A 25,197-nucleotide genomic window follows, 5' to 3' on the forward strand; every position below is an offset into this window, starting at 1 on the left:
CGAATGACCGACAAGAGGAAGTGAGAGAAGGGAACTTAAATACATTACATAGACAAGAGACACCTGAGACAGATAACGAGAGGGCCAGATTGCAAATGAGACTGATGAGGACACTGACGAGGAGGAGGAACAAAGGCGGGACAAGGGCGGAGACACAAACAATAACAAACAGAGCCATGTGCTAAGAGAGCACATGGCGGGGAAAACAGACACAAGGGCGTGACACGGTAAATACAGAGTTAACTGTAGATGTTTTAAAATGTTTTGATCAACATGAACTGTATGGTTTTTTGTAAAATTTAAAAGTGAAATCTAAAACTACCTGGTATCAGTTTTTTTAAAGATAGTGTAAGTGTAGAAATACTCTCAGTCGTCTTCAACAGCTAAGCTCTCAGTGGTAGAAGGACCTGTGCTTAAGATCTCCATCTCTGTCACTGTCACGTCTTTTTTGTACGACTGTTTTCTAAAAACCCCCACACCAGCAGAATACAATAAGTATAAAGCCTAAAATTAACATTATTACTTTATAGGACCTTTGCTCTGCTGAATTTTGGTTCTAGTTAACATTTTCAACAAAATGTAGTCAAAGTTTCAGCCTAATTTTACAAGCTTAGCCCCTATTTTAATTGAAATGTATAATGAAGTCTTTGCAAATGGTTCTCTTCCAGACTCTTGACAAACTTATCTGTCATATTCTTAAAAATGACAAAGACCTCTTGGACTGTGAATCATACCATCCAATTAGTTTGTTAAATGTGGATTATAAAATTTAAGCAAAAATGTTAGCATTACACCTTGAAACAGTACTTCCTTTAATTATATCACCTGACCAAACAAGATTAATCAAAAATAAACATTCATTTTTTAACCTTTGCAGACTATTTAATATTTTTGAGAAAGTGTTTGATCGGATAGAGTGAAAATACCTGTTTTATATTTTAGGTAAGTATCATTTGGATAAAAATTTTGTATTCATCTTTTCAAGAATCTGTTAGAAGTAACAATACCCAAATCATCATTGTCAACATCAATGTCAGGTCTGTACTTTACGTCCTTTATTATTTACGCTTGCCAGAGAACCTGTAATGTGGCAGCTCACCCAGGGGTGGATTGAAACAGGGCAAGCCACCAACAGAGCACTAGAGAAATAGGCCTCAAGTGCAGAGACACACAAACAACCCTAACTCTGGAAGTTAGGAACACCGAGACAAAATGTAACACGAGAGAAAAACTTAAGATGTCAGGGGAAAACTGATCAGCTCAAAATTGAGCAAAAGAAAACAAAGGCAAGAGAGCTTCCCAAAACAAAAGGGAGGGACAAGACGAGACAAAAGAAATTAAAGATAGAACACAACTTATTTCGAATTATTTATTTATATTAAAAAATGGCAAAGAAAGGATAATATTGAATCCAAGGAGAAACCAGAGGGAAAGGTCTGGTGGAAAAACAGAAGATAGAGTGACCCAGGAGAAAACTCAAGAACCTTTACCGAATTACCGGCCAGACTGGCACGGCACTCTGAAAAGAGAAACCCAAGACTGAGCACAGAGGTGTGTGTTGGCTTCCCTTAAATAGGAGCCCAGGTGGAACCAATTGCCCAAATTAAGAGTGTCTCTGTCTTCCTCTAGTGACTGGGGGTGGCTTAGCAGGCAGCCTCGCCCCAGCCCCAGGCAGACCTCTTACAGAACCACTAGCCAAAGCACTTAGTTCTAAACCCTGTGTTAAAGGCATACTCGGATATGGACGTGTATATAAACTGTCCATATTTGCAGATGATTTTCTCTTATCTTTCCAATCTCTCTTTCTGTTCCAGGTGTCCTCTCCATCTTTAAATCATGCGGCTATGTGTCTGGATACAAGTTGAACTTTAGTAAAAGTGAACTGATGCCAGTAAATATGCATGTAAACGATCTGCTTTTACGTGACTTACTCTTTAATATCGCTAATAAAAGCTTTGTCTACCTCTGTGTACAAGTTACCAATAGAATTGAAAATCTATTTCAGGCCAACTTTGCTCCTCTACTGGCTCGTGCTGTAAATGATTTGGAGCGTTGGTCTCTGCTACAGTTCTCTTTAGGGGCAAATTAAAATGAACATTCTTCCTAAATTCCTTTACCTTTTTCAGTGCCTGCCTATTATTCTCTATGATAATTTGTTTTTAATTGAAACTCCTAGGATACATCATAAACAACTTTTGCAGAGACCCAAATCAGATGGAGGCCTAGCATTACCAGACTTTAGATCATAATACTGGGCTGCTCATCTCAGGATTATTCAATATTGGTGGCAAGGTGAAGTGACAACCCCATCCCCAATCTGGTTGGAGATGGAGGTGATTTCATCAAGACCAGCATCATTGTCTTCCCTTGCCCATTCCTCTATCACAGGCCCTTAATTCTTCTTTTACCAAAAATGTGCTAAAACAATACTCAACATCTGGAACCAGTTCAGACGACATTTTAAATTTCAGACAACCTCTCTTTGTGCTACAGTGACTTCCAGCCCAGCTTTCCCTCCGTCCATTGACAATAATATTAAGCAACTTAAAGATCTCTACATTGACGATACTGTCCCTACATTTTAACAGTTGTCTGTCAAATATGGTCTCCCTAGACATAACTTCTTTAGGTTTTTACAGATTCTAAGTTATATTTGTAGCATATCCTCTCAACGTCCTTCTCTACCTGGTGAAACACCACTTGACACTTTTCTAACCCCTCTTACTACACTACGGGGATCTTTAGCAATAATTTATAGAGAAATTGGTGTTGTACAAAGCAGTCCATTAAATAAAGTTAAAACTTTGTGGGCAGAAGAACTGGGGATGGGAATAACTGACGAGTTATGGGACAAAATACTTAAAAGGGTGCATATTTCCTCCATTTGTGAATGCTGTGGCCTTTCTCAGTGCAAACTTATTCACAGGGCTTACTGGACCAAAGAAAGACTATCCAAAATGTATGATAACATAAACCTTAACTGTGAACGATGTGGCCAATCCCCTGCAAATCATGTACACAGGTTTTGGAGTTGGCTGGCTCTTACAGATTTTTGGACTGAGATTTTTATTACGCTAACAGCTTTAACTGATGCATTGATTAACCCAGACCCATTTATTGCATTATTTGGGGTTTCTCCATCCACTCTACAGTTGACTAAATTGAACAATGATCTAATTGCCATTACCACTTTGTTGGCAAGAAGATTAATTCTGCTCAGATGGAAATCCTCTATACCTCCTCTCATGCTGTCTGGATTGAAACAGTCTTAAAATGTGTGGGGTTACAAAAAAAATCAATCGCACACTCGAAGGGTCACCAAGAAAATTTTGGGCAATGTGGACCCCCTTTTTCACATATGTAAAACAGCTAGACCTACCTTCGATTCCAAAATAATAAAGTTTCTTAACTCATATTAAAAAAAACAACAAAAATTGGTTCCTGTTCTTAATATAGGAGACTGGATGCATGATGGGATGATGGGAAGCTAGGGTTAGTAAAGTTACTTGGCACTTCTTAAGGAAATGTATTTATTTATTTATTTATTATTATTAATTTTTCTTTTTTTTAAGTGAACCCCATTTTATTTTATTTTTTTTTTCTTATTTCTTTTTCTTTGTTACTTGTTTGTCGATTCAAACACACATTGGACCTAGTGAAGATAGAGAATCTATCCATACATGAGATCAAATCTGATCACCATCTAATCATATATGAAATTGCTTTAAACCATGATATCCATCCACAGCCACCCTATATTAGAAAGTGTACTATAACAACCTCAGCGGTTAGTGATTTTATCAATAACCTTCCAGACCGTACCACCATTTCTTTTCCAACTCACCCAAATGACCTCGAGCTCATTACAAACAACCTACAAACTTTATTGTGTACAAACCTATATAGCGTTGCACTTGTCAGGGCCAAACAATTTACAGAGAAAAGGCTTGCTCCATGGTACAGTGACAGCACGCGTGCCTTAAAACTGGCTGCTCATAACTATGAACGTAAATGGAGACACAAAAATTTAGAATGTTTCCGAATAGCATGGCAGCACCACCTCGCGGACTACAAACATGTCTTATCTAAAGCCAAGTCACAGTACATCTCTTCAAAACAAAGGGTTCTCTGATTGTTATGGAGCCCCTAAAGGGACTGGGGAAAAATAAAAAAACACTATTGATTTTGTGTTCCCTCGCAAATACTTTGTGGGCTTCGTAGTACTGTGCTTGCTGTTGATTATGTGCTTGCTGTGCATGTCAGGTGAACTATGGAGCAGCTCATTGAATTTTACTTTGCTCTTGGACTGAAATATAAAGACATAGCATCTCTTCTGAGCAGAAAACATGGATATGTTACTGGGGAGCACCAACTGAAATGTTTGTTGCTGTGTTGTTAACTGCTATGAAATGAGGATGAGAGAATTTAAAGTGCAAGCGCATGGACAAAGGTTACGTGAACAGTGCAGAGATACAGACATTGAACACAGTTTCCAAACAGTGGGAGAGAAAGGGGAGTGAACACCTGAATAAATGTGTAGCTATTGATAGTGTATTGGAGTAATGTGTGTAAAAGTTTCTGGCAGAAAATGATATCCTTTTTACCGCAGCTTTAAAAAACAGAATTCCCAGATAAAACAAAATGCATGGTGTAGTGACCGGTTCTAGGTCCACAGCCGTGTCTGGAGTCATCGCGCTGAGCCACGTCTCTGTAAAAATCAGTCCGCAGCGTGCCCTGAGATCTCTGTGTGTTAAGCCACTACCTTACACCCTCCATCTTGTTATTGAATGACCGGACTTTTAAGAGTCTTTGCTTGGTAAAGGTTTTTCGTTAAGATTCTTAGCTTGACACCAACCCTAGTCAATAACAATAAATAAACCCAGCCGTCCACACTTTCACGAAGCTGCCTACGTCTCATACACCTGTTAGTATGGAGATACGTGGAGCTACGGTGTTCTGACTTGCACTTGTTGTTCACAACTTCCTCTGATGTTAGGCAGTTTCTTACAGATGTATGAACGATTTGCACTGGCAACGAAACTGTGTGTTAGTAGAGATAAATAAATACATTTAATATAATCTCTGTTTCAAGTGGCTGAATTTCCCTGGAAACTGCAGTGTCCTGATGTGTTAACTGAGTCACGAAGACAATCGTGTATCATAAAACATTTGCAAATGAGCGCAATGCATTTTGTGAGGGAACGCAAAACTATTTGCGAGGGAACGCAAAATCAATAGTGTTTTTTTATTTTTCCCCCAGTCCCTTTAGGGGCTCCGTAGATTGTAGACACTTAAACACTAATTATTTTAATTACCCACATAGGGGGTGATGTACTTCTTCAGTTAACTTCTGCTTCCTCTTGATGTCCTCGTCTCAAGGGGTGAATGTGAGTCGTGTTCCAGTTTAGGAGGGTAGTGAATGATTCTGGGACACCACCTTAAAATAGTGCTCTATGTAGTGAATAGGGCACAGTTTCGGACTCAGGAACAGGACTGAACCCGTGCGTGGCGTCTGACGTCAGGATAGGGCGGGATTATGGACTGTCCAATAGGAGACCAGCTGTTATGATTTTCCAGCCAATCGTGTGTGAGTGGGCGGGTGTTGTGGAGCAGAGAGAGAGAGAGAGAGAGAGAGAGAAAGAGAGAGAGACAGACAGACAGACAGACAGACAGTGTGTGTGTGTGTGTGTGTGTGTGTGTGTGTGTGGAGAAGCAGGAGGAGCGCTGTGTGTCTGAGAGAAATCAAGACCCGTTTTTACTGAAGGTAAATATGTGTTTAAGATATTTACACCCCGTTTATACCGTGTTTTACTGAAGGGAAAGATGTGTTTAAGATATTTACACCCCGTTTATACAGTGTTTTACTGAAGATAAACGCGTTTTAAGATATTTACACCCCGTTTATACCCCGACCTTGGAAAAAATCCCTACACAAGTGAGGTGTTTACAGTCTGGAGTATGTCTGGTGCTATAGTGTGAAACACTCTAAAAATTTGGTTGGTAGTGTGTGGAGACTGCATGTGGATGGTTTGAGATGACTGTCTCAATTAAAACTTCGTTATTAACAGTACTGAGCTGACATTTTAACTAGGGTGTCTCTATGAGGTGATGGAGAGGGTACAGACACATTGATTGGATATGGGTGTACTAACCACTCGTCTGATATTCTGAATTTTTGTGTTAAAATGTCTCTCAGTTAATACTAATTCAGGGGACCATGGTGTGGGTGAGTTAGTAAGTCTGTTGACCATGGAGAAGAGGCTTTTTCGGTTGTTAATGTTATTGTTTATGCTAGAGATGTAGGATTGTTGTGTTTTGCATGTTTTTGTGTTGTGTTCACATATTGTATATTTAAAGATTTGTTCAGGAATATAAAGGCTGGATTTTACACCATCTGCGTTCTGCCTTGTAACATTCCCTCTTTTGGATTTCAAGCAACAGACGCATTTCACTTTCATAACTCCATGGACGTAATAAACCCAACACATTCACACCGGAACATCCAACTCTTCAGGCTTCCCCCTTTTTATGGTTTTACATAACTAACAGCAGACCCCATGATTCACACAGCAAAAAACAACAATTATACAAAGAGTGACCAAATAAGTACAGAGGACGGAGGGTTCTCCACCAAACAAAAATGGTTTAGATAACTCTCAGGCAGGGTGTCAAGTACTATTATGGTACTAAACAATAATCTCAGTTTTAAGAACCGTAAATTATACTCAAGGCAATAGACAAGGCTTCTTCTGCTTTTTCGGTGAGAAAAAAAAAAAACTAATAAAATAAAAATAAACTAGTAATCTGACTAATTTTAAGACTTTAAGCACCAGGATACCAAACAGAGAAGAAGACACAGAATGAGGTGTCACTTACCTTCGCAGTATCCCACTTCTGACACCAAGCTGTTAGAAATTGGTCCAAGCTGACCAAGCTTCCAGGTTTGATCTCCCAAATAAATGTCAGAAAGAGAGAGAAGGAGAGACTTATACACACTGTTTATACTATGTTTTACTGAAGATAAAGATCAGAAAGACTTTCAACACACAGTTTATACTGTGTTTTACTGAAGATAAAGATCAGAGTGACTTTTACACACCATTTTTACTGTGATTTCTGAAAATACATATCAGAGAGAGACTTTCATACACTGTTTTACACTTTGATTTTTTCAAGATACCAATCAAAGAGAGACTTTCACACTAATATTTTTTCTAACTTCAACTTTGTTTCTGTGTCTGGATCTTTAGATATTTATTGCAGAGCAGAATGATTCAGAAACAAAGGGGAGAGTGGTTGAAATTTCAGAGTATATAATGTGGTAGTCATGGGGATTGAACCAGCCAACATTCAGAATGTTGAAAAATATGACCAACAATAGGGATGTTTCTCTATTCCTGCTCCATAAGTTGTCAACTCTGATTTATTTTTGTTGTTTCTGTTGTACAAACCAGATTCCAAAAAAGTTGGGACACTAACAAATTGTGAATAAAAACTGAATGTAATGATGTGGAGATGGGAAATCTCAATTTTTAAATTCGTAATAGAACATGGATGACAGATCAAAAGTTTAATCTGAGTAAATGTAGCATTTTAAAGGAAAAATATGCTGATGTGAAAATTTCACAGTGTCAACAAATTGCAAAAAAGTTGGGACAAGTAGCAATAAGTGGCTGGAAAATGGAAATTGAGCATATAATGAACAGCGGGAAGACCAATTAACACTAATTAGGTCTATTGACAACATGATTGGGTATAAAAAGAGCTTCTCAAAATGTCAGTGTCTCTCTGAAGCCAAGATGGTAAGAGGATCACCAATTCCACCATTGTTGCACAGAAAGATAGTGCAGCAATACCAGAATGGTGTTACCCAGTGTAAAATAGCAAAGACTTTTAGGTTATCATCATCAACCGTGCATAACATCACCTAAAGATTAAGAGAATCTGGAACAATTATTGTGTGTAAGGGTCAAGGCCATAAACCTCAAACAGAAATGCCACTGTCCAAAATACTTCCAGAAAGCATTGTCAGTGAACACAATCCACCGTGCCATCCACCGTTGCCAGCTGAAACTCTACAGTGCAAAGAGGAAGCCATATCTAAGCAAGCTCCACAAGCTCAGACGTTTGCACTGGGCCAGGGGTCTTTTAAAATGGAGTGTGGCAAAATGGAAGACGGTTCTGTGGTCAGATAGGTCATGATTTGAAGTTCTTTATGGAACACTGGGACGCCATGTCATCCGGACCACAGAGGACAAGGATAACCCAAGTTGTTATCGACGCTCCGTTCAGAAGCCTGCATCACTGATGGTATGGGGTTGCATGAGTGCTTGTGGCATGGGCAGCTTGCACGTCTGGAAAGGCACCATTAATGCAGAGAACTATGTTCAGGTTCTAGAACAATATATGCTCCCATCTAGACGTCATCTCTTTCAGTGAAGACCCTGCATTTTTCAACAAGATGATGCCAGACCACATTCTGCAGCAATCACAACATCATGACTACGTAGGAGAAGGATCTGGGTACTGAAATGGCAGCCTGCAGTCCAGATCTTTCACCTGTAGAGAACATTTGGCACATCATAAAGAGGAAGGTGTGACAAAGAAGGCCTAAGATGATTGAACAGTTAGAGGCCTGTATTACACATGAATGGGAGAGCATTCCTATTTCTAAACTTGAGAAACTGGTCTCCTCTGTCCCCAGATGTCTGTTGAGTGTTGTAAGAAGGGGGGATGCCACACAGTGGTAAAATATGGCCTTGTCCCAACTTTTTTGGGATTTGTTGACGCCATGAAATTTTGAAACAACATATTTTTCACTTAAAATGATACATTCTCTCAGTTAAACTTTTGATCTGTGATTTGTGTTCTATTCTGAATAAAATATTAAGATGATGGCACCTCCACATCATTGCATTCAGTTTTTATTCACAATTTGTTTAGTGTCCCAGCTTTTTTGGAATCTGGTTTGTATTACTGAAGGTGGAACAGACTACAAATTCAAGAGAATTTTGGTCACCAATAGAGAGCCAGGGGAGAGTGAATTTAACTAATTCATTTTTTTTGTTGTTGTCTTCCAGGAAAGAAGAACATATCTGGATATTTTTGGACAGGTTTTTCAACAGGTGCATCAGGAATCATTTCCAAGTGGAATATAACACAATGTTGCGATCAGGAGAGATTAAATGTGAGGTTATGGAAGATAGAAGCTCCATTTCTCAGGAAACATCCTTGGCTACTCCCCACATTCACACATCTGACAGAAAAAATCGGAATAGTAAACACAAACGGAAAACTTATGATTGTGTAGAATGTGGGAAGAGTTTTACTCAACAGAGTAATCTCCAAACACACCAGCGCATTCACAAAGGAGAGAAACCGTATCACTGTTCAGAATGTGGGATGAGTTTTACTAGACGGGGTCATCTCCAAAATCACCAGCGCATTCACACAGGAGAGAAACCCTATCACTGTTCAGCATGTGGAAAAAGGTTTACTAGACAGGGTCATCTCCATTACCATCAGCGTATTCACACAGGAGAGAAACCATATCATTGTTTAGAGTGTGGAATGAGTTTTACTCAGCAGCGTCATCTCGAAATACACAAACGCATTCACACAGGAGAGAAACCATATCATTGTTCAGAGTGTGGAAAGAGTTTTACTCAACAGGGTCATCTCCAAACACACCAGCACATTCACACAGGAGAGAAACCGTATCACTGTTCAGAGTGTGGGATGAGTTTTACTCAACAGGGTAATCTCAAGACACATCAACACATTCACAAAGGAGAGAAACCATATCACTGTCCAAAATGTGGGAAGGGTTTTACTCAACAAGGTAGTCTCCAAAGCCACCAGTGCATTCACACAGGAGAGAAAACATATCACTGTTCAGAATGTGGGAAGAGTTTTACTCACCGGAGTGCTCTCCAAAAACACCAGCGCATTCACACAGGAGAGAAACCTTACCACTGTTCAGAGTGTGGGATGAGTTTTACTGTACAACGTAGTCTACAAACACACCAGTGCATTCACACAGGAGAGAAACCCTATTATTGTTCAGAGTGTGGGAAGAGTTTTACTCACCAGAATTCTCTCCGTTACCATCTACATATTCACACAGGAGAGAAACCATATTCCTGTTCAGAGTGTGGGATGAACTTTACTCAATTGAGTGCTCTTCAAAAACACCAGCGCATTCACACAGGAGAGAAACCGTATCACTGTTCAGAGTGTGGGAAGAGTTTTACTCACAAGAATTCTCTCCGTTACCATCTACGCATTCACACAGGAGAGAAACCATATCACTGTTCAGAGTGTGGGATGAACTTTACTCAACAGTGCAGCCTCAAAACACACCAACACATTCACACAGGAGAGAAACCGTATTACTGTTCACAGTGTGGAAAGGGTTTTACTCAACAGGGTAGTCTCCTAACACACCAACGCATTCACACAGGAGAGAAACCGTATCACTGTTCAGAGTGTGGGAAGAGTTTTACTCAACAGAGTTCTGTCCAGAAACATCACTGCATTAATCCAGAACACAAGCATTCAGAGATTTGGATCTAATTACTGTATTGGGTTAAATTCAATGTAAAAATATCCATAAAACTGAATTGTGTAATGCTTGGGGATTTGGAGATGAGTGATTTAAGTGTGTGATACCAGATGCCACGTACTGTTGATGGATTTTTGTTTTATATTTTCAAGAATTAAATATAGTTAATTTTTCCCCCTCAATCACTCGGTCAATGTTGTGTTACACTGTGCTCCAATTAGAGAAGATTCAACTCTGTATCTGTTTCTAAAAGACCTAGAACTTTGGCAGCACCCCACACATCCTAGCACACCGCCCATCCAGTCCGACCCTGAGGAGATCATCCAACAAACTGAGGTGGTGGTGCCAGTTGTTGTGGACCATGAGTACTGTGTTCAGAATAATAGTGTAGGGACTGTGGACTGTAAACACTATGAAAGTATGCTACGAGATATTAAAATCTTGAGAGATCATCTTCAATCCTCCATTTACAAGAACTGTATGGGTTGCTGTGGATTGTGGGATCACCAGAGAATATTACATTATTTTTCCCTTTCATCGGTGCCAGTTACAGTAGCTTCTCTTATTCCTTAATATTTTTCTCATGAACATGTGCATGGTTATAGTCTGGAGACAACTCTTATGTTGTCTTTGTCAGACCTTGTTGCAGGAGAGAAAACAGCCAACCTACTCTAAGGAGCTTCTGCAGGGGCTTTGGTATGCTCTGGAACACAGCTGGGACTCTGCGTATTATGCTGGAACTGGGGAGCCATGGAGCTGGGCTACCAGGACGTCAGCACACATCCAGACAGACAGTTTTCCTCATTCTGATCACCATGAAGAGCATGCCTTATTACTGCTGCAAAATAAGTGTTCAGTGGAAAAACAGATGACCAACTGTAAGTTGTTTATATATAACTGCTGTTGTAAGAGCTTTCTCAGGTTTTAGAGCTTGGGATGTTTTAAGCTTTGCTTTAATGTAACTGCTACTTGCAAATGCCTTATTAGTTCTTAGAATTCAGTGTTTAAGCTTAGCATATTATATTATCTTATTGTTGCTGTCCCTTTGTTGTATCATTGTGAATTTCCCTGTTGTGGAACTAATAAAGGAATCAATCAACCAACTTTTACACCAGGTAAGACAGAAACAGCAAGCAGTGCCGATAGATAATGCACTCATGATTGATAGCTATTTAAGAAAAGTTTGGTGATGCTCTAAACTCAGTGATCAGCTTGGCCACAACTGCTATTTTGTTCGGCTAGCTACCAGAGACTGCATCATATTGTCTATATTAGACTCACTCAGGTAATATTACAGTGTCCTGAGTACAAATCTTACAATAATGTGTAACACTTTACAATAAGTGTTCCTTAAATAACAATATTTTGTACATTAATATACATCAAAAAATGGCTCAATAATGGCAAAGTAATTTGACTATTTATTGACAGTAGTTAATGTTATTAAGTGTTTATAAATAATGTTTCAAATAAATGTTAGTTAACAGTCTTAAGCCTCATTAAATGGTAATGTCTCAGTTAATCATAAACTAATGACAAATAAAAGCAAACCTGTGGTTTTACTTATGGGTATGTTAACTTAAGGGTTATTGCCCACATTCCACAGCTTTGGCAGCTTTTGGAGATGGTGGCACGGGTAACTGCTGTGGCCCATAGCATAGGTTTTGGCAGCAATTTAATTTTTATTACACTTTTTTCTGGCTACATAACTGCAGTATAGTAGAGCTTATCTACTAGCAGCTACAAATAACATTCTACACTACTCAGACCACACAAACTGGGACTTTATTCCTCCGGAGATACAATGCTATCCTGAGGGACCTAACATCATTCTCCCACCATCTCAGTGACACTGACAGTGGTGTGATAGAAAACAAAATAGGGGTTATAGAGGAATGTTAGCTGCTAAGCTAAAATTAACTCGTTCAAACTGGCCATTCCAAGTATCTTTATAGCCAACTCCCATTGTTAAAGAACAAAATGGACAAATTATGATTGTGGATTACCTCACACAGGCTGGATTATTGTGTGGTGATATTTAGAGAGTTTTGGTTGGACATAAATATCCCTAATGCTAGCATTGATCCAGCAAGCCGTGCCATCTTCATAGCGGATAGGACAGTGGACTCCGGGAAGACCAGAAGATGGGGCCTATGTTTATATATTGATAATAGATGGTGTTCCAACATCACTATTAAACACACTTATTGCTCTCCAGACATTGAATTTGTGATTCTGTAGTACATCTGTGTTTATCACACTAGCCATGGATAAGCTAGAATCGCTTGAAATATGTCCTGTCGAAATTCTACAAGAAAGAAGAACATCTTAGATCAGGCTTGCTGCAACATCCCTCATGCTTACAGAGCCAGACCCCTGCCACATCTGGGTTCCTCTGACCATCAAATCAAATCAAATTTATTTATATAGTGCTTTTCACAACTGATGTTGTCACAAAGCAGCTTCACAGAATTCCAGTAAAACAAAGATTTGACATGAAATGTTAAAACAAATGTAAAACCCTCAAGTGAGCAAGCCAGGGGTGACAGTGGCAAGGAAAAACTCCCCCAGCTGAGGAAGAAACCTTGGGAGGAACCAAGGCTCACAAGGGGTGACCCATCCTCCTCTGGTCAATCTACTGGTGATGATAGTTAGTAGTCCATGAGAACTTCAGTGTAGGGACAGCTTCAAGGCACTTGGTGGTTGCTGGAGCGTGGGCAGCTGGTCTGAAGCGTGGAGGAGGGTCTCGACAGTCATCCATCAGTGTCCAGACAGACAGGTGGGCAGTTGTTTACTCGGAAAGATGTAAAGGGATGGAATTAGTTTTGAACTGTTTTGTGTTTGTAAAGTAGAAAATATGAAAATTTCCAGAGTGTGGCTAATGACTCCGGCAGATCTGACTATGACAGCTTTAACTAAAAGGAGAGAACCAGGAGGACACACAGACACGGGAGCATCCTGAAACACTGGCATCCCTCCGCTCCACCGTCAACAAACCTGAGTGTTCGCGAGAAGCGGCGGGACGACAGCACCAGCGTCTCAGTTTACTATAATTCCCTGTGTCCATGGACCCCCCGGATCTGCCGCCTTTATCTATGGGGGAGCATTAGCTACCAAAAGATAAACTAAACAAATGTGTTTTTAGCCTAGATTTGAAGATTGCGACTGTGTCTGAGCCCCGAACATTTTCTGGAAGATCATTCCAGAGTCTGGGGGCTTTATAAGAAAAGGCTCTTCCCCCAGCTGAGGCCTTCTGAATTCTGGGAACAATTAAAAATCCAGTATTCTGTGATCTGAGTGAACGTGGAGGCTCATAATAGGAAATTGTATCTTGAAGATATTCAGGAGCAAGCCCATGTAGAGCTTTATATGTTAATAACAAAATTTTGTAGTCAATGCGGAATTTAACAGGCAGCCAATGAAGTGATGATAAAACTGGGCTGATATGTTCAAATTTTCTAGTTTTAGTGAGGACCCTAGCTGCAGCATTTTGAACTAGTTGAAGTTTTCTTAAATTGCTGCTGGTGCATCCTGACAGTAGTGCGTTACAGTAGTCAAGCCTTGAAGTAATAAAGGCATGTACTAATGTTTCTGCATCCTGAAGGGATAAGGCATTTCTAATCTTAGCAATATTGCGAAGATGTAAAAAAGCTGTCCTAGTGATACTACATATGTGTTGATCAAATGATAAATCCGGGTGATTTTGACACCAAGATTTTTTGCTGCTGAACCAGGTTTAACTGAAAAGTCAGCGAGATTTAAAATTAAATCTGATAATTTATTTCTTGCCGCTTTTGGACCCAAAAGCAGGACCTCTGTTTTGTTGCTGTTTAGAAGGAGGAAGTTACGCAACATCCAGCCTTTCACGTCTTTTACACAGTCCTCTATTTTCTTTAATCTGTGTTTGTCATCGGGCTTGGCTGAAATATACAATTGTGTGTCATCTGCGTAACAGTGAAAGTTAATGTCATGGTTTCTTATAACTGTGCCTAGCGGTAACATGTATAATGTAAATAATAATGGTCCTAAAATAGAGCCTTGTGGAATTCCAAATCTTACTTTAGAATAATTTGAATTTAGATTGTTTACTTTTATGAATTGATAACGTTCCGTTAAGTAAGATTTGAACCATAATAGGGCTGTCCCTGTGATTCCAACCATGTTTTCTAACCTTTCTATAAGAATATTGTGGTCTATTGTATCGAAGGCTGCGCTTAGGTCAAGAAGCACCAACAGGGATACGTGGCCTTGATCAGAGGCAAGAAGAAGATCATTTGTTATCTTGACTAGAGCTGTCTCTGTACTATGATGTTGCCTGAATCCAGATTGGAATTTTTCATATATATGATTCTTATGTAGATATGAACTAAGTTGTTGGGCCACAGCTCTTTCTAAGATCTTGGACAGAAATGGCAAATTAGAAATAGGCCTCTAATTAGACAGTGTACTAGCATCAAGATTTGGTTTCTTGATCATAGGTTTAATAACTGCTAGTTTAAAAGCTTTGGGTACATGGCCCAGACTAAGGGATGAGTTTACTATAGTTAAAAGAGGATCAATAATAGCTGGTAGTACTTCTTTGAGCAACTTTGTGGGAATTGCATCAAGTGTGCAAGTTGTACTGTTTGCGGAGGTGATAATCTTCTCTAGTTCTAATTGTGGGAGTGGGTAAAAGGTTTCAAGTCTTTCTTTTACAGTTATATTATGTTTTATATCATTCACATCGGGTGGCAGCCAGGATGGATTTGATCCTGTGGCTTGAGTTTGTTGTCTAATATTCTCAATTTTATTATTAAAAAAAACCATAAAATCTTTACTGGTGAGAGTTGCTGGAATTAGTTGTTAGTATTTTTTGTAATTCTAGAAAACACACTAAACAGTGCTCTCGGATTATTTTTATTATTGGAGATCAGCGAGGCCAGATATGCTGAGCGAGCTTTAGTGAGGGCATTTCTATACTCTATAAGGCTGTCCTTCCAGGCAGAATGGAACACTTCAAGCTTGGTTGATCGCCATTTCCGCTCTAGTTTTCGTAATGTTTGTTTTAAAGTACGGGTCTTATCATTATACCATGGTGCGAGCTTTTTCTGTCTTATACTTTTATGTTTAAGTGGTGCTACCTTTTCTAAAGTAGATCAACAGGTATTTTCTAGGTAATCAGTTAGTACATCTAGGTCCATTGGGTCTGATGGAGTTGGAACTGGGGTCGATAGTTCTGGTAGGTTTTCTATAAATTGTAGGGCGGTAGATGGTTTTATTATACGCCTTGTAGAATAGCGAGGGTTCTTACATATATTATGGCTAAAACGTAGCTCATATGAAATTAAGTAATGATCGGAGACTGCTGAGGATTGCGGTAAGATAATAATTTTGTCAATGTTAAGACCTAGTGTTAGAACTAAGTCTAAAGTGTGGCTGCAGTAGTGTGTAGGCCCTGTTACATTTTGAGTAATACCAATGGAGTCTAAGATTGAGGTAAATGCCTTTTTTAGTGGGTCACTTTCCTTCTCAAAATGGATATTGAAATCTCCTACAATTATAACTTTATGATTGCACACCGCTAGGTTTGTAGCAAAATCGCTGAATTTTTTTTTTTTCAGAAATTCTAAGTAAGGCCCTGGTGGTCTGTAAATGTTGCATAATAAAAATGCATCCTTTTTTGTGCATAATTATAGCCTAGGGGGGTGGCTTCATTTAGTGCTAAATATTCATTTGGTCTAACCCACGTTTCCGTGAGACAGAAAACATTGAATTTATGATCACTTATAATATCATTTATGATGAGTGCTTTTGAGTTTAGTGATCTTTTGTTGAGTAACCCAAATTTTCGTTCTGAGGTGTTGCTGCTAGGTGTTGTGTATGATTTAATATTGATTAGGTTGCTGAAACAGGCTGATTTTGTTTTTCTACTTTCACATTTAGTTCGGGGGAAAGACACAGTCTCAATACAGTTGAACCTGGGTGATGCCTGAAGACGTCGGTTTAGCCTGTCTGTCTGCGGCCTGGTCCCGGCTCTGGATTGTCAGCAGCTGTCTACACTACTCTGCTGACTAACTAAAAGACTATGTGCTATGCTGCAAGAAAGTAAGACAGCACCCTCCCGCGTGGGGTGGATACCATCCCTACCTATAAGACCAGGCTTGCCCTCAAAACGTAACCAATTGTCTATAAAGCCCACTTGATTTTCGGAACACCACTTGGACATCCAGCAGTTTAACGCCCAAAGTCTGCTGTAAGCTTCGTCGCCACGCCGCATTGGTATGGGGCCAGAGCAGATTACGGCATCGGACATCGTCTGGGCCAGTTTAATCACCTCTGTAATATTACCCTTAGTTACCTCAGACTGCCGCAGATGAATATCATTGGCCCCTACATGAATGACTACCCTCGAATATCTCCTATTAGCTAACAGTCTAAGGTTGCCACTAATATCCAGCGCTCTGGCTCCCGATAAACAGCTAACTGTTACTGCCAGCGCCCCTAAAGGAGTAGCTAATTTCACGTGTCGAACAATAGAGTCTCATATAACCAGAGCACTCTTAACAGGCTCCTCAGCGGGTGCTTCGCTGAGCAGGTCAAACCTGTTTGACACGTGAATCGGAGGAGCGTGGTGTCCCGGTGGGCTAGCTTTGTCCTCAGCGTTAGCATCAGCCTTAGCTTTCCGGCTATGACGCCAAGACGTCACCCATTCACCCCGCTGTGAGGGCTCTAACGCCGGAGTCGTGGGGGTGCTAACTCTCCCTAAGGCACCCGGAGTTGCTAACACTGAATCTCGCTGTTTATCCCTTAACAATAATAAGCTGCGGATGCGCACTTCTAACTGGTCCACTTTATCCACCCGAGAGCTAACTAGCTGACACTTAGTACAAACACAACCACTATCTTTATCGCTAGAGGTGGAAAAGGGGGTTAAACTAAACATGCAACACTCTGAGCAGGCAAAACAGCCAGTAGTAGCCATGGAATTGCAGGTACTTACCACTTTTAGTTGATTTTAGTAACTTACACCAAGAACGTTACTCCAGGGTCCGGTGGCAGTTTTAGTGCCTCTGTAATGAATATTCCTGCGGAGACAATCTAAAAGATAGATCTATGGATGGTTAGTAGGTTATAAAAGCAGATATAAATATAGAAATAACAGTGGAAACGAGTAAACAGGAAAACCAGAGCGATCAAAACAGCTTCCAAACGGGTACAGAAACAGCCAAACGGGTTCCAGTATTAGAGACAGGGACCATCTGTCCCTGTCTCTAATACTTGTATTCAAAGCACTCATCTGCAAGCAGAAACCAGATAGAAAGACAGTCAGGGTGTGGACTGAAGAAGCTACCTCAGCCCTGCAGAACTGCTTTGAGGATACAGACCTGGACATCAGCTGTGTGTTATGGGCATGGATGTTTCTCTCGTATCTCTGTCCTGTCCTGTCCATATGTTCTAGGATCCAGTCCTGGGTTCCTGACTGACTGCATGCCGGATGCCGGAATCTGTGTCCATGGTTTGGCTTCAACCATCAGCTATAAATGAGAGAGTTACGTCACACCCGGCAGGAATGGTTCCTCACTAAATTGTTATCTTTTGCACTGTTGTACTCGGTTCGTGTTTTGAATTGTTAATTGTTGAATGTTTTTGTGAGTGTTGCCTGTCTGTTGTACCTGTTTGTAAACGTGTACCAGTTGTAGGGAGTGGCTGCCGTTTTGTTTTGGGAACTGGGGTTTGTCTCTGTTTATACACAGCAAGGGAGTAAGGTTAGCACATTGTCTTTGTTTTTGTCGTCTTTCACAGGTTAGTTAGTGTACCTAAAAGTAGTTAGTGTGGGATTTGTTTGTTGTTTTGGCCTGGGTCACTCCTGAAGTCATTTTTCTGGTCACTAACTGTATCAATCACATCAATACATTTCACAAAAAACTGTCCTAAGTTGTAGTTTTTTTTTTGCACTCATCACACTCCGTTATTTCATTTGTTTTATGTTGCGGTCTGACCTAGACCAGGTCATAACTACTGGACTACATCAACTTCTGTGCTGAGGGTGTGACCAAGATCATAGCTGTTAAAGTGATGCCCAACCAGAAGCCATGGTTCAGTGGTGAAATGAGGGCCCTTTTCAAAGCTTAGAACTCCTACAAGAGGCTACAAGAGAGCAAGGACCGACCTGAGGAGGGGCATTATAAAGGCCAAGCGCAGATACCAGCAGCACATTCAAGAGCACTTTAACAGCAATGTCTCCAGAAGCATGTGACAGGGGATAAAGACTCTCAACACCAGCAAAGCCAAGGATTGTTTATGGATTTCAGAAGATCCACACATACTGAGACCACTGCTCTCTACACTGGGCATCCAACACACACTATTGGATAGTAAATGCACAACAGAGGCACTACTTCCTCAGGAAGATCAAGCATTTCCACCTCCCTCAACACTTGCCGGTGAACATCTACAGAGTCACCATTGAGAGACTCCTGACCTACTGCTGCATAGTGTGGTTCGCGAGCTGTACAGCAAGGGAGGGACCTGCAGCGGGTAGTGAGGGAGGCGGAGAGAATCATTGGAAACGCACTACCCACTCTCAGCAACATTTGCACCAGCCGACTCCAGAACAATGCCATTTACATTGCTAAGAATCGTACACACTCTGGTCACTCCCTGTACCACCCCCCCACCCCACTCTAACAAGAGATACAGAAAATTAAAGACAAGCACTGAAAGACTGAAGTACATCTTTCCTCAGGCTGTGAAAGCCATCACCCCACACCCTCACTCTATCCATTCATACAGATGAGTTAACACAGGGCACCGCACCAAATTTTTATTTTAATTATTTACTATAACCTTAGAGGATACTAAACTGCGTTTCACTATTTTTAACACTGTTCTTTTATTGACAATAAAAAGCTATTCTATTCTAACAGTATATGTTCATTCTTTTATTTATTATCTGTAACTGCTTATCCGGTTCAAGATCACGGTGGGTCTGGAGTCTACCCAGAATTATTGGGTGCACTGAAGGAATACACCCTGGAGGGGTGACTCGAACCCACAACCTCCAGGTCCCTGGAGCTGTGTGACTGCGACACTACCTGCCACACCGTGCCACACGAAATGGGCAAATGAATTGTGGAATATATTCTTTTGGGTGTTTTGGTTTTATTCATCCTGGTCTGTTAATTGTACTAATGCAGTACATCATAAAATGGCTTTTGCGACAAATACTTCCTAAATGCAAGGTTGCTGTGACCCCTCAGTCAATCACTGTGCGGTATGTCAAGGGTACATCTGATCGAATTCTGATCTGATGTGGAAAGCTGGTCCATAGGATGCTGTCTTTTATTAATCAAATTTATCGAATCATTATTATGTAGCTGTAACTGCTTTTAGCAAGCGACTCCTCAATTTTTAGAACTCAGGGTATGTAGTCCAGAATATGTAGTAGTGTTAAATGTAATTAATCAACAGCATGTCTTTGATCAATATTTTATTTGCATTATATTATCACAGGGGGATTGTTGGAAAGAGATTAATTTCATATTAATTCCATATTTTATTCTGATTCTGTTATACTTTGTTCTAGGTCTCTGTGAACTCTTCTAGAATTGTTTGTCTCTTCTCTGTCTGTGTATCATCGGTTTATAACCTTGATGTTTGAGGGGTGAAACTTGTTTATGGAACAATTGAGGGTGATAACATTTTCTATAATATATGTTTGCTCCCACTGACGGTGGGAGAGAGTAACCAAGTCGCGACCAAGAACCATCTCTGTAAACTTTTCCATCTCTACTTTGAAATAAAACATACTTACTCTCTTCACACGTGTGTGAAAGGTTAGAATGTAAACTTTCACAATGTGGAGTAAAGGTTACTAAATGTTAGACTATAAAATTTTACACTGTGAAGTAAACATTACTAAGGGTTAAATTATAAACTTGTACAATTAGGACCTTGATGTAATGTGGCACCCATTTTTTCACTACACTGCCTAGATTTCCACATCGAGGAGTACTTCCCCACTAGAGCCAATGCAGACGTCTCTGCACCAATGGTCTTCCTCTCGTAGCATAACCAGCAAGTAGATTGGATCTTTTTGCTGAAAGGCAGGACTTGTCACCAACCAGCAAGCTAATTAGCTGTTTCAGATGAACTGAACAAATTTTTCTGATAAAGCCCCCACCACATGAATGCAGCCTTTGTACATAAACAGACATTATATCCTAAAGTGATAAAAACATATTACTAATTCAAATAGTTTGTGTAACTGTATATATCTTGAATTGATTTGGCCAAAGCCAAATCAGAAGTTAGCATGTACAAGCTCATAGTCCAAAATCTGAAGGAGATGGTTGAAGCTTTGACAAAAAAGAGACTTCCTTAGAACTTAAGCTTCTGTGGATAAGTGAACCTACTGATTGTCTATAAGTCCTGTTTATTTTGAATTATGCAACATTTATGTAATGTTAAGTAAAGTTTTTGAACATAAAGGTCCTGTAAGGTTGCTTGTCCTTGCATTTATTTTTAGTTTTAAAGGACATTGTTTTTTATTTTTATTTTTAAATTTAGCTTGTTTGTCTTAGGTCTCCAAAGGGAAAATTGCTTCAACAGGACTCTCACAAAATCAAGAATATATCCAAGAATGTTATCTCCATTTATGAATCAAACTCAGAATTAGATCATTCTGAAAAAGAAAGAATATAGTGAAGCAGAATGAGAAAAAGGCCAAGGAAAAAAAGGAGAGAAGAATCAAAACGCCACTACGGTTAGCAGGATATGCCTTGTTGAGGTTCCAAATCATAAAGATATCACATTCATATCCTGAGGTTGACTTTTAGAACTAGAAGCAACAAGTATGAAATCAAATCTGTCTCATATGACTTTGAATTATTACCACCTTTGAATTTGTAGCACTGAATTAATTTGCACTGAAATTATGCATCTGATGTTACGACCTGGTCTAGGGCAGACCGCAACACAAAAATAAAATAACAGACAGTGTGATGAGTGCAAAAAAGAAATACAACTTAGGACAGTTTTGTGAAATGTATTAAGGTGATTGATAGTTTAGTGAACCAGAAAATTGACTTCAGGAGTGATCCAGGCCAAAACAACAAACAAACCCCACACTAACTACTTTTAGGTACACTAACTAACCTGTGCAAGATGACAAAAACAAAGACAATGTGCTAACCTTACTCCCTTGCTGTGTATAAACAGAGACAAACCCCAGTTCCCAAAACAAAAACGGCAGCCACTGCCTACAACTGGTACACGTTTACAAAATGTACAACTTACAGACAGGCAACACACAAAAAAATAACATTCAACAATTAACAATTCAACACTAAGCAAGTTCAACAGCACAATCTGTAAACAGTGGAGTGAGGAGGCATTCCTCTCGTGTGTGACGTAACCCTCTCTTTTATAGCAGATGGTTGGAGTCAAACCATGGACCCAGATTCCGGCATCCGGCATGCAGTCACTCAAGAACCCAGGAGTGGATCCTATAACATATGGACAGGACAGTATAGAGATACAAGAGAACATCCATGCCCATAACACTGAATATAATTGCTCTTGAATAGAACTCATTAATTTTCAAGAACACGTTTTCACTGTTATTACTGAAGGTTAATAAATTCAGATAAAGAAGAATCCAAATTCAAGCTCAAAAAAATTCAAACAGTATATTTTGAAGTTGCTTAAATTCGGTAGACGAAATTCAGATACCAAAATACGATTTACAAAAAATTCAGATACACATCTGGGACACCAAGGATTCATTTGGATTTTCTTTCACCTTAAATGGTGCAGTAGTTGCATTCTCTCGTCGCTAGATGGCGAAATACGAACACAACTTCCATATCGTGGAAAAACTACTCGTTTAGCTTCTTTATTTTCAAAGTGTCTCAAAGTCTGAAAGACTCACTAAAGACACAATATAACAGACTATTAATATTAATATGAAGATGAAGAAATTTTACTGTGGAAATTTTTTGTAATGGTCCTGTGAACATAGCATATGATTTGACAGAATGTGGAAACATGAACTGTGGGGATACAGTCGTGTGAAAATTAGAACACCCCATGAATGCCTTTGTCTGTTTAAACATATTTAAACATATGTACATTTGACTTTCATTTGAACAGCACTAAGAAATGGAGCTTATACAAATAAAACTGAAGAAATTACTTATAAACAGGTTGTACAATGTAATTGGCTTTGGCAGAGAGGATTTGGCAAATTTTTCATGGGCGCAACCCACATACTCAGCTCTACTGCTCATCCCACAAATGCATGTTCCTTACAAATGTGGCACCATTGAAAAGGGAAATTAACAGGCTTTGTAACAGTATAAAATTTATTGCCAAGGGGCATTGTTACAACAAATAAATAATCTACAAACACAAATTTCTATATACATATTTATAATAATATTAGAGATAACCAGACATTGTTAATATACACACACCGACATTCAGTGTTTAAACAAACACAAATTTATTAATTAAACTCTGCACTTTGGGATATTGTATTTGTACTACACCTTCTGTAAAATTAATTACAGATTCTTGATAATCTGACAATTAAAAAGTAAAAATGTCATGGGACATTTACTCCACAGTTCATGTTTCCACATGTTTCGGTCATATCACATGTTATGTTCACAGGGCCAAAAAAATCTCCACAGAAAATTTCTTAATCTACAGGATATCAATAGTCTGTTATACCGTGTCTTTTGTGAGACTTTCAGATTTTTGAGACAATTTGAAAATAAAGAGATAATATCTGTGGAAAGAAGCAAAACGGTATGGAATTTGTGTTTGTATTTCGCCATCTAGAAGTGACAGAATGCAACTTGTGCACCATTTAAGGTGAAAGAGAGAAAGAAAATTAATCGATTGCTCATCCTTGGTGTCCCGGATGTGTACTCTGAATTTTTTGTAACTCGTATTTTTGTATCTGAATTTCGTCTACCGAATTTGAGCAATTTCAAAATATATATTGTTTGAATTTTTTTAAGCTTGAATTTTTTTATCTGAATTTATTAACATCGAATAATAACAGTGAAAACCTGTTCTTGAAAATTCACGAGTTCTATTCAAGAGCAATTATATTCAGATGCATAATTTCAGTGCAAAACAAATCAGTGCTACAAATTTAAAGGTTGTAATATTTCAACTTGTGGTGAGACAAATTTGCTTTCATAAACAAGCACCAGTCTCTGATCAATTTGATGTCATATCACACAGATAAAATTTCCAAATTGGCAATTTGTCTGTTGTCATTAAAAACATTAAGATGAATGATGGAAGGACAGCATTTAAACAATTGGAGTATCTGCACGAAATTGAATGACTGAAAAAAGACAAATCTAGTGGTAATTTCATCTTTGTAATAACAACATCCTTGTATAAAGTAAACAGAGACATTACTTAACACTTAAGATTGGTTTGAAACTTTACTTAAGCCTTTAGGAATACTTAACATTAACTAGTGTCAATAAAAAATTAGCTACTGTCAATAAAAAATACATATAAATAGCTTACTACTCCAAAATAGTGCACTATGTAGTGAATAGGACACAGTTTCGGATTCAGGAACAGGACTGAACCCATGGGTGGCGTCTGACGTCAAGAGAGGGCGGGCTTTTGGACTGTCCACTAGGAGACCAGCTGTATTGCTTTCCAACCAATCGTGTGAGAGGGGGCGGGTGTTGTTGAGCGGAGAGTGTGTGTGTGTGTGAGGGAGAAGCAGGAGGAGAGCTGTGTGTCGGATAGAAATCAAGAACTGTTTTTACTGAAGGTAAATATGTGTTTAAGATATTTACACCCCGTTTATACCGTGTTTTACTGAAGATAAACGCGTTTAAGATATTTACACCCCGTTTATACCGTGTTTTACTGAAGATAAACGCGTTTAAGATATTTACACCCCGTTTATACCGTGTTTTACTGAAGATAAACGCGTTTAAGATATTTACACCCCGTTCATACCGTGTTTTACTGAAGATAAACGCGTTTAAGATATTTACACCCCGTTTATACCGTGTTTTACTGAAGATAAACGCGTTTAAGATATTTACACCCCGTTTATACCGTGTTTTACTGAAGATAAACGTGTTTAAGATATTTACACCACGTTTATACCGTGTTTTACTGAAGATAAACGCGTTTAAGATATTTACACCCCGTTTATACCGTGTTTTACTGAAGATAAACGCGTTTAAGATATTTACACCCCGTTCATACCGTGTTTTACTGAAGATAAACGCGTTTAAGATATTTACACCCCGTTTATACCGTGTTTTACTGAAGATAAACGCGTTTAAGATATTTACACCCCGTTTATACCGTGTTTTACTGAAGATAAACGCGTTTAAGATATTTACACCCCGTTTATACCGTGTTTTACTGAAGATAAATGCGTTAAATACATTTAAACCCCAATACCGTGTTTTACTGAAGATAAATATCTGAGACTTTTACACACCTAATAGTCTTTTCCAACATTAACTCTGTTTCTGTCTCTTTCTGGATCTTTAGCTTTTCATTGCAGACAATAATAACCCAGAAAGAAAAGAGAAAGTGGCTCAAATTTCAGAGTTTTTTTATTTATTTATTTATTTTTAATAAGGCGCTTTATACAC

General features: G+C 39.1%; 1 protein-coding gene across 2 annotated transcripts in view; it reads left to right on the forward strand.

Moving 5' to 3' along the window:
- Window positions 1-25,197, forward strand: part of LOC136694213 (zinc finger protein 850-like) — a 159,204-nt gene that overhangs the window by 108,744 nt on the left and 25,263 nt on the right. The window contains exons 6-7 of one of the 2 annotated variants that reach the window (XM_066667598.1): window positions 9,442-10,518; window positions 21,113-21,119. In XM_066667598.1, the coding sequence (XP_066523695.1) occupies window positions 9,442-10,518; window positions 21,113-21,119 (1,084 nt within the window). Of the gene's footprint in view, window positions 1-5,702; window positions 5,765-9,080; window positions 11,884-21,112; window positions 21,120-25,197 lie in introns of those variants that run through there. The other variant, XM_066667594.1, reaches the window with a different exon arrangement.

The sequence above is a fragment of the Hoplias malabaricus genome, chromosome 4 (assembly GCF_029633855.1).
Source record: "Hoplias malabaricus isolate fHopMal1 chromosome 4, fHopMal1.hap1, whole genome shotgun sequence".
Lineage (NCBI taxonomy): Eukaryota > Metazoa > Chordata > Actinopteri > Characiformes > Erythrinidae > Hoplias > Hoplias malabaricus.